We start from the raw sequence: 15190 nt of genomic DNA, 5'->3' as shown, positions 1-15190 counted from the left end.
TGGTAGTCCCACCAGTTCTTGCCTGTAGTCAAATAGCATTTTTGCAGATATTTAGTAGCTATTATTATTATATTTTTATCTCATCTTTTCAATATATAATTCAAGTAGCGAACATACCTATAGTAATCCTCCTACCTGCTGCAAGATAGGGGGCTAAGAGAGAGAGTACCGTATTTTTCGGAGTATAAGATGCACATTCCCCCCACAAAAAAGAGGGTGAAAACTTAGGTGCATTTTATACATCGAATGTAGCCCCGCCTACCCACTGGCCCCCACCCTTTGGCCTCTGCCTCCCAGCAATTTACCTCCTTGCAGCAAGCAGCAAGAAGAAACAGCCCATTTCAGCTTCAGCATAGCCTAATTAGCACAAGTTGATTGTCTGTTGGATCGGCCTTCCAACTTTCAGCTGTTTCAGGCTGCAGGTATTGCCATTGCCTATTGCTGCTTGCTGCAAGGAGGTAAATTGCTAGGAGCAGATTTTTTCTTCTTCTGCTAATCAAGCTATGCTGAAAAGGAAAGGAAAGCAGGCTGTTTGCTGCAACGAGGCAAAATTGCTGGGAGGCAAAGGCAGATTTATTTATCTTGTTTTCCTCACCAAAAAAGATAGGTGCATCTTATAGTCCGGAGCATCTTATACTCCGAAAAATATGGTAGCTAGCTTAAAGTCACTCAGCTGGCTTTCATGTCTAAGGCAGACTTAGAATTCAGTTTCCTAGTTTCTCTAGGTCAGTATCTTAAGGACTGCACCAAACTAGTTCATTATTATGATACATTAACAATATACTCTTCTTTTTTGTATTATAATAAAGATTTCAGTAGAAAAGTAAATGGGAGTGTTTCTTGCAGGTAGATGCAAAATTGATGCTCAAACATTGAACAAATAAATAGGTGGGATGTGCAAAAATATTTGGAGTGGTTCTTTATTTTGACACCAGTCCTCATGAAAATGTTATTCTTTTGCCTCATATGCATACTTAGATATTATGAGATTCTGAAGCTTTTCCAAAGTTGTTTAAAAGTTGTGTATGTGTGTTTTCTATTTCTTAGTTTTGTTTTATTGGCTTTCAATAAATGAGTGGTCCCGAATGAGAAAGTGTAATTGGTAATTTTATTTTTTGCCTTTTCTTACCAAACACAGAATAAAGACTTGAACTTAATTCTGAGCAGCTACTTAGAAATGTATGTTTTACCATGCTTCACTTGTTTTAAAATCTTTTGAAAGGGAAAAGACTGTTCTACTTCTCACTTACGCATTGATGTTGGATGACTCCCTGTCCCAGTTTCCCTGTCTTAAATTGGGAAATTAAAAAACTGCTCTTACACTGGAGTTAGCATATTGGACTTTTGGTCCATAACCTACAGTGAAGAGGCATTAATCCTGCAGTGAATTGATTCAGTCTGATTCCAGCAAGAATTGTAAAAATTTTTTGGAATTGACCTACAGATAGAACGGGAAGAATTAATTGCCACTTTAGTTCTGAGTCCAATTCAAGGTTCTGGTTTTGCCCTTTAAAGCCCATCGTGGCAAGCTGATATTCAAAAAGTCCTTCAAGATCTGGTTTTGTCATCAGACTTGGGGATTCCAGGGTAAAATCTTTTATTGGCTGCATCACAGTGGCTCATTCACTTTCTCCTGTGCCTTGTGATTTTATTTTTTAATGATGACTGCTTTATACTTCTAATAATGATTGTTTTATGTATTTATTATTTTAATTGATCGTTCTACACTGGCAGTCCCCAGCCTTTCCAGCTTGGTGGACTGGCGGGGTTGGGGATGGTTCCATGTGAGGGATAGATGCACATATCAGCACATGCAAATCCATGGAATTTTGTGCATGAGCACTTGCTGTTCGCGCAAATGGAGCTGTGCACACGAGTGGGAGCACCTGCCACTCGTGCAAGTAGAGCTGCGCACACCTCCTCTCTTGCCCACCGCTTGCGCAGCCTGGTTTGGGATCCCTGTTGTACACTACCCAGTCACTTTTTGTGAGATGGGCAACCATATAAATGTGATAAATAAATAAGCTCTCTCCCCCTGCCCCCAATAATTGTAATATATAGTAACTGGTGCTATTAAAATCATGATGTATTATGAGGTATATGGTTAGTTGCTATAGAAACAGAACTAGCCAAATAGTCATTTGGTCTGGTACAACGTAATAGAGAAAATCTATGTGTAGCTAAGAGTCAATTTAGTGGGACATAATCAATGAAACAAAATGTGATAAGGCATGATTTTTTTGATGTTTTTTGTGTATCAATATAGCTGATCTTTCTGGAGACCTCAGCTGTATGCAAAACAATTATAGGATCCAAGAACCTATTTTTAATTTATTCTATTGTACCTTCGTCAATAACATGATAGTTAGAAAGACCAAAGTCAAATAAAAAGACCCTAGGACCATACTGCTTAGTTTACAGCAGAGGTGGGTATCAACAGGTTCTGACCAGTTCTGGAGAACTGGTAGCAGAAATTTTGAGTAGTTCAGAGAACTGGTAAATACTACCTCTGACTGGCCCCGCCCCCATCTATTCTCTACCTCCCGAGTCCCAGCTGATTGGGAGGAAATGGGGATTTTGCAGTAACCTTCCCCTGGAGTGGAGTGGGAATGGAGATTTTACAGTATCCTTCCCCTGCCACGCCCACCATGCCATGCCATGCCATGCCATGCCATGCCACACACACCAAGCCACATCCACAGAGCTGGTAGAAAAAAATTTGAAACCCACCACTGGTTTACAGTAACAATGCACAAAAGATTTGAGAATAATATTTCTGGAGCAGGAGTTGCATCAGGACCTGTGTTTATTGATGAATCTGCTATGGCTCTATTTGTTCTAAATTGTTATCCAAGGAATGCATAATTACAAATGTAATATAGTGACAATATATCAGCAAGTACATGTATTCAAGTACTGCATGACAGTAGTATGGGACAGGGGTCTCCAACCTTGGCAACTTTAAGACTTGTGGACTTCAGCTTTGCTGGCTGAGGGATTCTGGGAGTTGAAGTCCACAAGTCTTAAAGTTGCCAAGGTTGGAGAACCCTGGTATGGGAGGCAAGAGGTACCTCAACTGTCACATATATTCCATAGCTACAATACTGCAATTGTGAATGCCAATTCCTGCTGTGTTTTTTGCATTAATTGCATGTAAGCTTTCAAACCTGCATTTGACCTAAATGCAGTGGTGGGATTCAAGTAATTTAACAACTGGTTCTCTGCCCTACTGATTTCTTATAACAACCAGTTTGCCAAACTGCTCAGAAAGTTAACAACCGAACTGGCTGAATCCCACCACTGCCTAAATGTAAATATTAATTGTATTCATAGTTTCACATCTCTGTATATATGTATTGGGATTGGTTTTAATTACCTACTTCCTCTCGCAGTTTAGAGCACAATATGCAGCTTTCTAGCAGTTCCGAGAAAGAAGTATTGAGCTGGGTGAAGGAATTGTTTTTCTTTTAAAATTTCTAGTCTCGATAATGTTCTGCCCTTTTATAGTACTTAGCAGAGTTTTAGCTGCTCCAACCATGATTTCCAGCAATCAGATACTTTCCCCCAGGTCATACAGGATCCAAGCCAATGAAATCATTTCACCAGTAGAGTGATAATACTATAGATTTCAAACATATTCTGCTGGGTAGCAACAGAAAGTATATTTTGTGTCTGCGCCCCCCGAGCCAGGCCTCCTGCCAGAAAGTGACTTGGAAAGTGAGGGGGAAGGGCCATCAGGACTTACCTCGGGAGCACCAGCTTCCCTGGCTCAGCTCCAGGAGCCAGAGGCAGGCCAGGTGGAAGAGATAACAAGGCCTCCGTCCCCTGACTCTTTCCCCCCCCAGGCAACGCCTCCAGACCCAGCTGATGGCAATCAAGTCTGGCTGGACCCTAGGTTTCGTAGGCAGGAGAGGCGGGAACAACAGAAGCAGGGTTGGGGCAGGCCTAGGAAGTGCTGAGTCATGGAGCCACACCCCACAGGATATAAGAGCAGCGAGGGCTGCTATGCCTCTTCATAGCAGGCAAATTAACTGCTTGACTAGAGCTGAAGTATTATTTGTTGACTCATCGGCATCAAGGGAGATAACAGAGATACTTGGCATACGCTTGCTAGTTTATTGCCAGAGCTGATAGTGCCGGCTAATTAAGTCATCGCTCGGACTGAGGCGAGGGGGACAGAACAGTATAGTTGTTTCCTCCCTCAAGACCATACTTCTATGTAATGTATGTTGAACTCAAATAATGTCATTAGGACCTGTGATACATGCATGGTGATAGATCACATTTCTGAGTGGTGAGTTAAAATAAATCTGTGGCTTAGCCTACAGTAGTTAAGCTATGTGAACATATGATCATTATGTGGATTAAAATAAAGGATGTTCTTAAGATTAGTACAATGATATTATGAATAGGCTTTATGAATATTGTAATTGAAACACTTAATTATTTCATGTAGTATTAAAAAAACCCCAGAGGATATGATTTAATCCACTGAAATTACAATACCTCATAGCAGATTCTGTGGATTTGACAGAACCTTTATCCCTTCACCCTACTGGTATACTTGCAATACAGTAGGTGTTAAGAGAAATAAAAGATTATCTGTCTCCATTCAAAGGAAGTGAATATTTATTTCATATTTAGTCCCTATTCTTTAACAACTTTAATATTTAATTTTTTTAAATAAAAACAATTCAATCTATCTTTTTTGCATTTTCATTCAATCTATTTGTTCCCTAGTGGTCAGTGAATAAAGGCTCTAAGTTTGTGCCAATCAAATTTTGAGGATAATTTTCAAGGGATTGTTTTCAATTGATCTGCTTTTTCAGATTACCAGAGACTGATGACTGTGGCAGAGACAATCACAGCACTGATGTTTCCATTCCAATGGCAACATGTCTATGTTCCCATCCTTCCAGCCTCTCTCCTACATTTTTTAGACGCTCCTGTCCCATATTTAATGGGATTGCACTCTAATGGGCTTGATGACCGGTCTAAACTGGAGCTCCCTCAAGAGGTGAGAATTTTTTTTATCAAGTTTAATTTCATTGCTTGTTCAAAGTTACAAAAAATAATGCTGAATTCATTTCAAATCTATTCTTGCTGTGCACATGAATCCTTAGAAGAAGAGTGATAGTTTACTAAGGGAGGAAATGCCTTGTAACCAGAATCACCACTCATTTATTCTTTCCTCAACCTCTTCATAGCCTCATTATTTGCTTAATAGGACAACTGCTCCTATGATTAGCCTATGGCTTATCAATATCAGGAGGAGTTAAAATTCCTTCTGCTTTCTCTTGCTCTAAATAGATGGAGGGGAAAAAACAGCCAGACAGTATATTGCTGCCATTGTACAATTGCTGCCATTATACAACTGTGGAGAGGGTGAAGTGGGAACACTTAAATGTTTTTTGCAACAAGGGAAATATCTATTTTTATATTGAGTATGGAATACCTGTGATCCTTTAGATCAGTGGTCCTCAGTGTGGGCAATATATTTTTAGATATAATTATAATAATCATATCAGCAACTATGAGGCTAGTCACAGAGGTATATGAGGCTTAGAGGGGGGGCCATAAGAAAAAAAAGGGTTGCATTGTTTTATATTATTTTTGTTATTAAATTTCCATGTCTTTCACTAAATAAAGACATAGTATGCATATTTCAAACAGGTGTCACTAAAAGTTTAACCTTTGCTTATGATTACTCTTATCTCTCTTCCTACTTCAATTTTTAGGCAAATTTGTGTTTTGTGGATATAGACAACCATTATGTTGAGTTGCCAGAAGACTTGCCTCAATTTCCAAATAAGCTTGAATTCATTCAGGAAGTCTCTGAAGTACTTATGGCTTTTGGGATTCCACCTGAGGGAAATCTACATTGCAATGAAAGTGCCTCCAAGATGATGAAAAGTCTCAGGACCTGTGACATAGTCTCTGATAAGAGAAATGGCAACATAGGAGGACCAACTATGAATTCTTATGAACTACTGAAAGAAAATGAAACCCTAGCAAGACTGCAAGCACTTGTTAAAAGAACAGGAGTTAGTCTAGAAAAGGTAAATTGTGTAATAGTTACGGGAGTTCTGTAACAGTACATGCATGTTTAATGCAGGAGTATTTGGAAAATTTTATCTTGAACTAACAGCAACATCCTTGGTGGTCATATGAATGTTTTAAAACAATCAGTCAATCCCTGGGCAGGGAGTCAGAAAATCAAGTTGATTATGGTGACAACGGAGACCAAGTCCTGCTCATGTTGTATATGTGTTGACATCACAGACAGGTGAAATTAGACCACCTCGGCCTGCTTTGGCCGAGGCGGTAGGGATGATTTGAATCGGTTTGCTGAACTGAAACCAATTCAGATCTCCCTCCCTGTAAGCTGCAAGCTTTCACACATTGGGTTAAGGGGCTTTGATACCAAAGAGAGTGACCGGCCTCGGTCGCCCTCTCGACGCTGCAGCAAAGCCGCTCAAGTCACTGATGCTTCCCCGGCACTACTGCCGTCCCGCTCAGCTCTCCGCCCGGACGTCATCACGTCCCATGCGCTGACCCTCTGAGCATGTGCAGAAGGTTCTGCACATACACAGAAGAAGCGCACGGGAGCGTAGCACGTGCAAGCTCACATCTCAGAGCTAGTAGCGAAGGTAAGTGCATTTTACCCCTGATTGCACATGTGCACAAAGAGGCAAAGCTTTAATCACCCTGCTGCAATTGCTGCCTTGCTTTTTTTTTTTTAACCTCCCTCCTTCCCCTCCTGGACTTTGCTGGCTAATTAGCTTTATTCCCATTTACTGTCTACTAAACTTAAAAGCTTGATACCTACAAGGATAATAATGAGATTGTTTCATTAATTTGGTAAGCATTTTCTCATCAGGTTGTCAGGGTGTTTTCCTCCTAATTTAGTTAGATACCAGTTAACTATTTCTTAGATGTTGACACAAAAAAGAGTGCTATTCTGATATGTCAATGTTTCCCTTTTATTTCTTCATTATACTGTTAAGGAGTAAAGACAACTTGTTTAACACTCATAACAGCATGTTTTGGTACTAAATAACCTGTGGTATAATTGATAATGCATACTGTAAATAGCATATGCATTCTCTTCTGTTAGAAGATTTATGTTTGTTTGTTTGTTTACATTTACATTTATACCCGCCCTTCTCCGAAGACTCTGTGAAATAATGATTGGAAACTGGCTACTAAATATGCCAAATATGACTGTTTTCATCTTTTTTTAAAAGGCAAATAGGTAAAATCTGATTAAGTCAGGCAAAAAGTATCACAGAATCTTTTAAAAAAATAAGTATGGAATATAAAAACATTTTAATAGAAAAAGACAATTAAAAATTTAAGATGACCCCCCTCCCTCCAAAGCAAAAGAAATCAGAAAAAAAATAATGACAGTCTATACCAGTTTATCCATCTTGTTAGTCTAATGTTTCCAACTCCAACTGAAACTTATCTTGGAGATTTTCCTCCGCACAACATATAAAGAAAACCTTTACAAAATGTTCTACAGATGGCATTTGCCATCAGCAAGAATGGCAAAGATGTTCCAAAACATATCACCAGAGTGCTGGAAATGTAATCAGATATCGGGTTCCTATTACCATATGTGGTGGACCTGTCCAATGGCGAAAATATTGGTTAAAGATAAAATGGTGGTTAGAAGAAATGACAATAGATTTAAAACCAGAATTGTTCTTGTTAGGTATATTACCAGGAAAATAATATAAAAGAATTACATATTTAATATTACATGTGATAACGGCAGCGAGAATTATGTATGCACAGAATTGGAAAAACGAAAATACACCTATAGATGAAAATGTAATAAAGAAAAGATTAGACTGTGCCGAAATGGACAGGTTAACAATGAAAATTAAGGATAAAGAGGAACAGTACTATTTAACTTGGGACCTATTTTATAAATGGTTAGAAAATAGAAGCAGAAGTTAGTAATTTATAAATTAAGGATGATTAATAAAATAAAAGTGTGTGTGTGTATATATATATATGTAGGTCTTTGGTTATTCGGGTTTTCTCCCGCATAAAATTGGAAGTGTCTTGGCGACGTTTCGACGAAGTCTCATTCGTCATCTTCAGGCTTCAGCTTCGTGCTTCTGGGAGCAATGTGTGATTGCAGCTGTTTCTTCCTTTTTAACTGCTAGTGGGGGTTTGAACTGATTGGGTGGAGCTTGGCTGTGCTCTGATTGGATGGGGGTTTTTTTGGGTTTTTTTTTGTGTGTGCTCTGCTTGGCTGGGGGTGTGTCCTGTTTGGGTGGGGGCTTGGTTGTGCTCAGATTAGTCTGAGTTGCAGGGGGATTTGAGCTGGTGAGCTGCACTGCTGTTGTTTGGCTTCATGTTTGTGGTCGTGCTACATCTTCATAGTGGGTGTCTGTCTGCTGTATGTATGGATTGGAGGGGTTTGAAATGGCTAATGTTGCAGCTGCAGTCTGGCTTCTGGTCCTTGGTTGTGCTTCATGATTAGTGTGGATTTGGGTCTGCTTTCTGGGTGGATGTGTGGTGGTGACATCCTGTGTGGACCTCATGAGTGGGGGTCTGGTGTCATTCTCGTGTTAGGGACTCGTTTGTCAATTAGGGGGGGTTTCCAAATGGCTGGTAGGCGGGAGGTATCATCTCGTTTGTTCATACTGTGTGGGCGTTTTTCTACACAGCATGAACAAACGAGATGATACCTCCCACACAGCCCACACAGCATGAACAAACACGAAGCCAAACAACAGCAATGCAGCTCACCAGCTCAAATCCCCCTGCAACTCAGACGAATCTGAGCACAACCAAGCCCCCACCCAAACCGGACACACCCCCAGCCAATCAGAGCACACAAAAAAAAAAAACAACCAAAAAAAAATACCATCCAATCAGAGCACAGCCAAGCTCCACCCAATCAGTTCAAACCCCCACTAGCAGTTAAAAAGGAAGAAACAGCTGCAATCACACATTGCTCCCAGAAGCACGAAGCTGAAGCCTGAAGTTGATGAATGAGACTTCGTCGAAACGTCGGCAAGACACTTCCAATTTACGCGGAGAAAACCGAATAACCAAGACCTACATACAAACACGCGAAAACCTCAGAAAATATATATATATGTTTTCTGAGGTTTTCGCGGGTGTTCGTATGTAGGTCTTTGGTTATTCGGGTTTTTTCCCGCGTAAAATTGGAGGTGTCTTGACGACATTTTGACGAAATCCCATTTGTCATCTTCAGGCTAGGTGTTTACAGCTTCGTGCTTCTAGGAGAAATGCAATTTTTCTCCTAGAAGCACATTTCTCCTAGAAGCATGAAGCTGTAAGCACCTAGCCTGAAGATGACGAATGGGATTTGTCGAAACGTCATCAAGACACCTCTAATTTTACGCAGGAGAAAACCCGAATAAATATATATATATGTAAAGGTAAAGGTTCCGCTCGCATATACATGCTAGTCGTTGCTGACTCTAGGGGGCGGTGCTCATCTCCATTTCAAAGCCGAAGAGCCGTATATATATAACACTGGATTATACTTGATTATAGATTAAATTGTATTGGGTGATTATATTGTATGTATTATGAGAATAATGATTATAGTTATGGTGTGTATAAAACTATGTGTATTTAAAAGAGATTTGATACAGACAGTACACTGCCATTGCAGAAATGGAAACATTATGTATAACAAAGAAAAAGGTATAATAAAAATATTTTTTAAAAAAAACAAAGCACATGACATGTCATCATGCAAATGCTACAATTTACATACTTGGATCAGATATCTGGATAATTTAAAGAAAGGGACCAGGCCAGGACAAAAATATGAATTGATGCTACTGATTAAAATTGCTTGCCTATAATATGTGGTCCCTGATATCAACTAACCTCTGTCACATATTCTCACATACTCAAACATAGATACATTTTTCTTCCCTCCTTCTAGCAGGAATATGAATATGAGTATCTAAATAATTTGTAAAGACAATTTCCCCTTGACTCTATTTTTAATCATGTATATAAAGTGCTAATCTATTGTATATAGATGCAGTTACTTTATATTTTGCCTAGCAATAAAACAATGGAGTATTATCTGGTAAAGCTCTTGACATTACAGTTTAAGTAGCACTTATACATTTTGATTCCTCAAGATAGTAAAGCTGAACCACTTTCATTTCTTTGCTTAAAGGTTGAACTTCGAGAAGAGATGAGTAGCAAGAAGGATCTGAAAATGCAGTGTGATGAAGAAGAATTAAAGATTTACCAGCTCAACATTCAGATACGGGAAGTTTTTGCAAATCGTTTCACTCAGATGTTTGCAGATTATGAAGTATTTGTTATTCAGCCCAGTCAGGACAAAGAGTCATGGTTTACTAATAGAGAACAGATGCAGAACTTTGATAAAGTGAGTAAGAAAATATATATTCTTAAAATGAGGAAGAGAATTTATACAAGTTCACGACTAATGTCTATATACTATAGCTTATAAAAGTGAAAATAAGAGATCTGAAATGGGGCACAGAAAGATTATTTAAAAAATTATTGAAAGCAACAACCATTAGTACATTTAATTTTTATAAGATCCATGTGATAAATTGTGGGTGGCTATGCCTTATGAACAATAAGAAAAGGTGATTGTTCAGATGAATCACAAGCTCAGTTACGGTATTTTGTTTCTTTCTGATATCACTCATGATAGTAGATATATTATTAAGAGTTGAGGAAAATATACTTATTTAATGGCTATATCTGCTGTAATATATTTGCTGTATTAGTTGTCACGGTCACATCCAGAAGGCTTAAATGAGAACATGATGGCTTAAAGTATTTTCTTCCAATAGTAATTCCCTTTTTCTTTGTATATTGTTGATGCAATTCCTGAAATGTCACAACATTTTAAAGGAAGAGATGCTTTCACTTACTGCTTGAATATCTTTTGATCAAGGATGTAGAGTATATAAGATTTATGTTTGAAATCTTTGACAATCAGTGCTTACTAACTAAATGACTAAAGATCTGATTTCATTTGAAGCAGTTTTCCTGTATGTACAGTTTGGTACATGGATTCTTCCAGCAAAATAGGACCCAGATTGTTGGGGGGGCAATAAGTTGACTTTGTAAAATATACAAATAGAATGAGACTATTGCCTTATACACTGTAAGCCGCCCTGAGTCTTCAGAGAAGGGCGGGATATAAATGTAAAAATAAAAAAAATAAAAAATAAAAAAAATAGAAAAGTGCATATATTGTTATAATTTCTATTAATTAAAAATTGATCAGGTACAATAATTGAATCCTATAGTATAGTTGTTTCAAAATGTTTATTATTTTTGTCACTTTATTTTTATGCATTCAACTTTTTCCTTAAAATTATATAATTCTAGCAGTTGGAAAAACAGAATTGTTAGTGTTTTTCAGAATGTATTATGTTAGAATATGATAAAATAGAAAATAACTTCAGATGAATGAAAGCATTCATGTCATTTTTAAAAAGCAATTACAGTTTAAGGAAACATAAATACTGCTTCTTTCATTTTATTAGGCATCCTTCTTATCTGATCAGCCTGAACCTTATTTGCCTTTCCTCTCAAGATTTTTGGAAACACAGATGTTTGCTTCTTTTATTGATAACAAGATTATGTGTCACGATGGAGAGGATAAAGATCCTATCTTGAGAGTGTTTGATTTTAGAGTTGATAAAATAAGATTGTTAAATGTTCGAACACCAACTTTGCGCACATCCATGTATCAAAAATGCAGTACCATTGATGAAGCTGGTAAGAGTTGCAAATTTTAATTCTATTTAAATAAATGTAAGAGGTATAGGACACTAATTATATACTAATAAAACTTAGCTACTATTCACATGTGTATCTAAAATACAACTGCAGCAGCATTTTTAAATGATAAATTGGATAAACAAGACTTGAGTTTAGGGGGGGGGGAAAACAGGTAACAAAAGAAAATGTACCTAAAACTAATTTACATCTATATCGTATATTATATCTTTCTAGTCATTCTGCTGGAGGTTCCTTGAATTAGATGTCTTTATCCACTTACAGAACAATTATTAATTTTATCAAAATTGTTATCACAGCCTCTCATTATTTATTATTTGCATACAGTATTTTCTCTTCCTATAGTCACTATGCATTCACTAGTTTATTTCATTATTTCCTTTCTATGATACATTTTAATTATCCATTACCATCACATAGTTCCATATCTAGAAGCCATCACAACCTTCATATCCTTCAGTAAAACTCTCAACATTTCATCATAAATAATGAAGTCAGTCATGCTTTTAGATTTATTTCATTTCTTTTCCATATGAATAGGCTAATTATTAAACCATGTATTTGAAACGAATAGACTTTGTCTAAACAACTATCCACAAAAATCACTATTCTCATTTGTTCTTAGTCTCAGCCCAGTCAATTTTTGTGTACTCTCTTACCTAATCACTAAGTAAAGTATTTTGTTCTCCTGGATAATATTCATTCAGAATGTTGCATAATTTCCTCCAAAAGCTTACTCTGGATCTACCATTGTCACTATTTTTTTGGAATGTAATATGTAGGTTTCACAAGCTTATGAATTTCTACTCTCTTATGCACCCACAATATCCTAGACGACACCAGTTCATACTTTATGACTTTGTGAAAACTTTATGAAAAAGTTTCCCTTCTCATCGAAGAAGCTTCTTCAGTTACAACTGAAGAAGCTTCTTCGCTGAAAAGCAAAATGTTCTCAAAGAAAAAAAAGAACAGAAAATCTAGTTTCCTTTTAATGAAAGCACTTTTGGGACATGCATTCCAAATCATAATTTTCAATCAAAATAAGCCATGCAATTATTATCAGTATGCCCACATTATGATATATTATGTTAGAATCTGTGTAAGCCAACCTTCAGTTGCCCATTTTCTACTAACAATACATAGTATAATGACATAGAGTCAGGATGCAAACAAATTACACTATCAAACAGTTGAGAAAAATGGTGTAGGGTCAATGTGTTTTAATGAGCTACTGCATGCAATATAGTTCTATTGAGACACTCCTTTTTATGTATTTGTGCAGAATATGTATTTCTAGCAGTAATGTCCTAATTCATATTTTAGGATTCAGATTTTCATTCTTTTATTTCACAATTTAACATCAGCTGTGCTAAATAATATGATTTAATATCATATCACTATCGAGGGCCCACCTTGAGGACGGGTTTTGGAACCCCGAGAGCTGGCATGCTAAATCTAGGAGGCTTAGGGGATTTTTAGTTAATTGTTTTAACCGTTTTTTAAGTGGGAGTTTTAATGGAAATTTTAAGGGGGGGAGGGAAACCGACGGGTTTGGCTTGGGGGTGGGTGGGAGGGTTAGGGCGGGTGATGGGGGTAGCCCGTCGGGAGGGAAACCAGTTCCAGCGCATGCTCGTGGCGACTATCAAATGGGTTCGGAGGTTATGGGGGGGAGTGTGTTCCTTTGTGTGAGGGTGAGTCCATCTGCACGGTAAGTGGAGGGGCAGATATGGCGGAAGGGGGATCGCATCGGTTTAGGGGTCACGCGTTCGATGTATACAGGCAATCGCGTGCCCGATCCCCTGACTTCTCCCGTTCCCGGATGGTCAAGACCCTCAGAGCCTGGGCCTTCGTCTGATGTTATGCAACGCATGGTCCGTGGCCAATAAGGCCCCCCTAATACATGATCTGATTCAGGGGGGTGCCGCGGATATTATAGGCGTTACGGAGACCTGGTTGGGCACTGAAGGGGCGTGCCCTGGTTGAGATGTGCCCACCGGGTTTCGTGCATTCCATCAGCCGAGGCCCAGGGTAGGGGTGGGGGTGGCGGTTGTTATTAAAGAGAGTCTAGAGCCGAGGAGACCACTGTACCTCAGATTGCCGGGTGTGAATCCCTCTTTGTGAGGTGGGGTCATAGATGTCAGATGGCTTGCTGGTCGCGTACCTGGCTCCTTGCTACGTGACAGCCGCCCTGCCCAAGCTCCTGGAGGTGCTTGCCGGGGTGGCAGTGGAGACCCCCAGACTTTTAGTCATGGGGGACTTTAACTTGCCATCTGCCGGCTCGTCATCGACAGTAGCTCGGGAGTTCATGGCCTCCATGACGGCCCTGGACCTGACTCAAGTAGTGGATGGCCCTACTCACATCGGGGGAGGCACACTGGACCTGATTTTCATCTCTGGTCAGTGGTTGAAGGATCTGGACTTGAGAGATATAGTCACAGAACCTTTGTCATGGTCAGATCACTCTCTCCTTCGCCTGGACTTTCTGACCGCTACCCAACACCGCAGGGAGACGGAACCATTACGTTGGTACCGTCCCAGGTGCCTGATGGACCCAGAGAGGTTCGGACGGAGCTTGGGCCATTCCTGAGGGTCTGGCTCACGGCACGGCAGAGGAACTAGCCGCAGCCTGGGAGCGGGCTGCGGCTGGGGCTTTAGACCGTGTCGTGCCTCTGCGGCCTCTGACCCGGCGCAGATCCCAACCGCCCTTGGTTCTCCGAGGAGCTGAGGGGATGAAACGCCGGAGAAGACGCCTAGAGAGTTCTTGGAGGTCCAGCCGCTCAGAGGTTGATCGGACACTAGTTAGATCCTATACTAGGACCTACCTAGTGGCACTGAGGAAGCGAGGCGTTGCTACGCCTCCTCCCTCATTGCGCCGGCAGATAACCGCCCAGCTGCCCTGTTTGGTGACCCGCTCCTCCTTCACCAGGGGAGCGGGATGACCCGCTGCAGGGACGTGCTGAGGAGTTTAACGGTTATCTATACGATAAAATCGTTCAGCTTGGGACGGTCTGGACCAAAATTGTGGCAATTCGGACGGGCGCCTGAGGCGGTCTTGGTGATATTGTCTGGGATGAGTTTGACCCTGTGGCTCCCGAGGACATGGACAGGTTGCTGGGTAGATTGAATGCCACCACGTGTTTACTGGACCCGTGCCCCTCCTGGCTGGTACTGGCCACTCAGGAGGTGACACGAGGCTGGCTCCAGGGGATTACGAGCGCTTCTTTGTTGGAGGGAGTCTTTCCGGCCGCCTTGAAAGAGGCGGTGGTGAGGCCCTCCTCAAGAAGCCTTCCTGACCCGCTGTTTTAGGTAATTATTGTCCGGTCTCCAACCCGCTCGGCGAAGGTTGTAGAGAGTATGGTGGCATATCAGTTTCCCCTGCACCTGGAGGAAACTG

The 15190-nt window shown here is 40.0% G+C and overlaps 1 protein-coding gene across 4 annotated transcripts in view; it reads left to right on the top strand.

The window, feature by feature from the left end:
• The window catches only part of DENND5A (DENN domain containing 5A), an 83841-nt gene that overhangs the window by 28350 nt on the left and 40301 nt on the right, over positions 1-15190 (top strand). For all 4 annotated transcript variants that reach the window (XM_058159565.1, XM_058159551.1, XM_058159557.1 and 1 more), the window contains exons 5-8: positions 4830-5017; positions 5739-6059; positions 10187-10402; positions 11541-11775. In XM_058159565.1, coding sequence (XP_058015548.1) covers positions 4830-5017; positions 5739-6059; positions 10187-10402; positions 11541-11775 — 960 coding nt within the window. The remainder of the gene's footprint in view (positions 1-4829; positions 5018-5738; positions 6060-10186; positions 10403-11540; positions 11776-15190) is intronic.

Source organism: Ahaetulla prasina, chromosome 1 (genome assembly GCF_028640845.1).
Source record: "Ahaetulla prasina isolate Xishuangbanna chromosome 1, ASM2864084v1, whole genome shotgun sequence".
NCBI classification, from domain to species: domain Eukaryota; kingdom Metazoa; phylum Chordata; class Lepidosauria; order Squamata; family Colubridae; genus Ahaetulla; species Ahaetulla prasina.
Note: the sequence above shows the minus strand (reverse complement) of the source record. Positions and strands in the feature narration are given on the sequence as shown.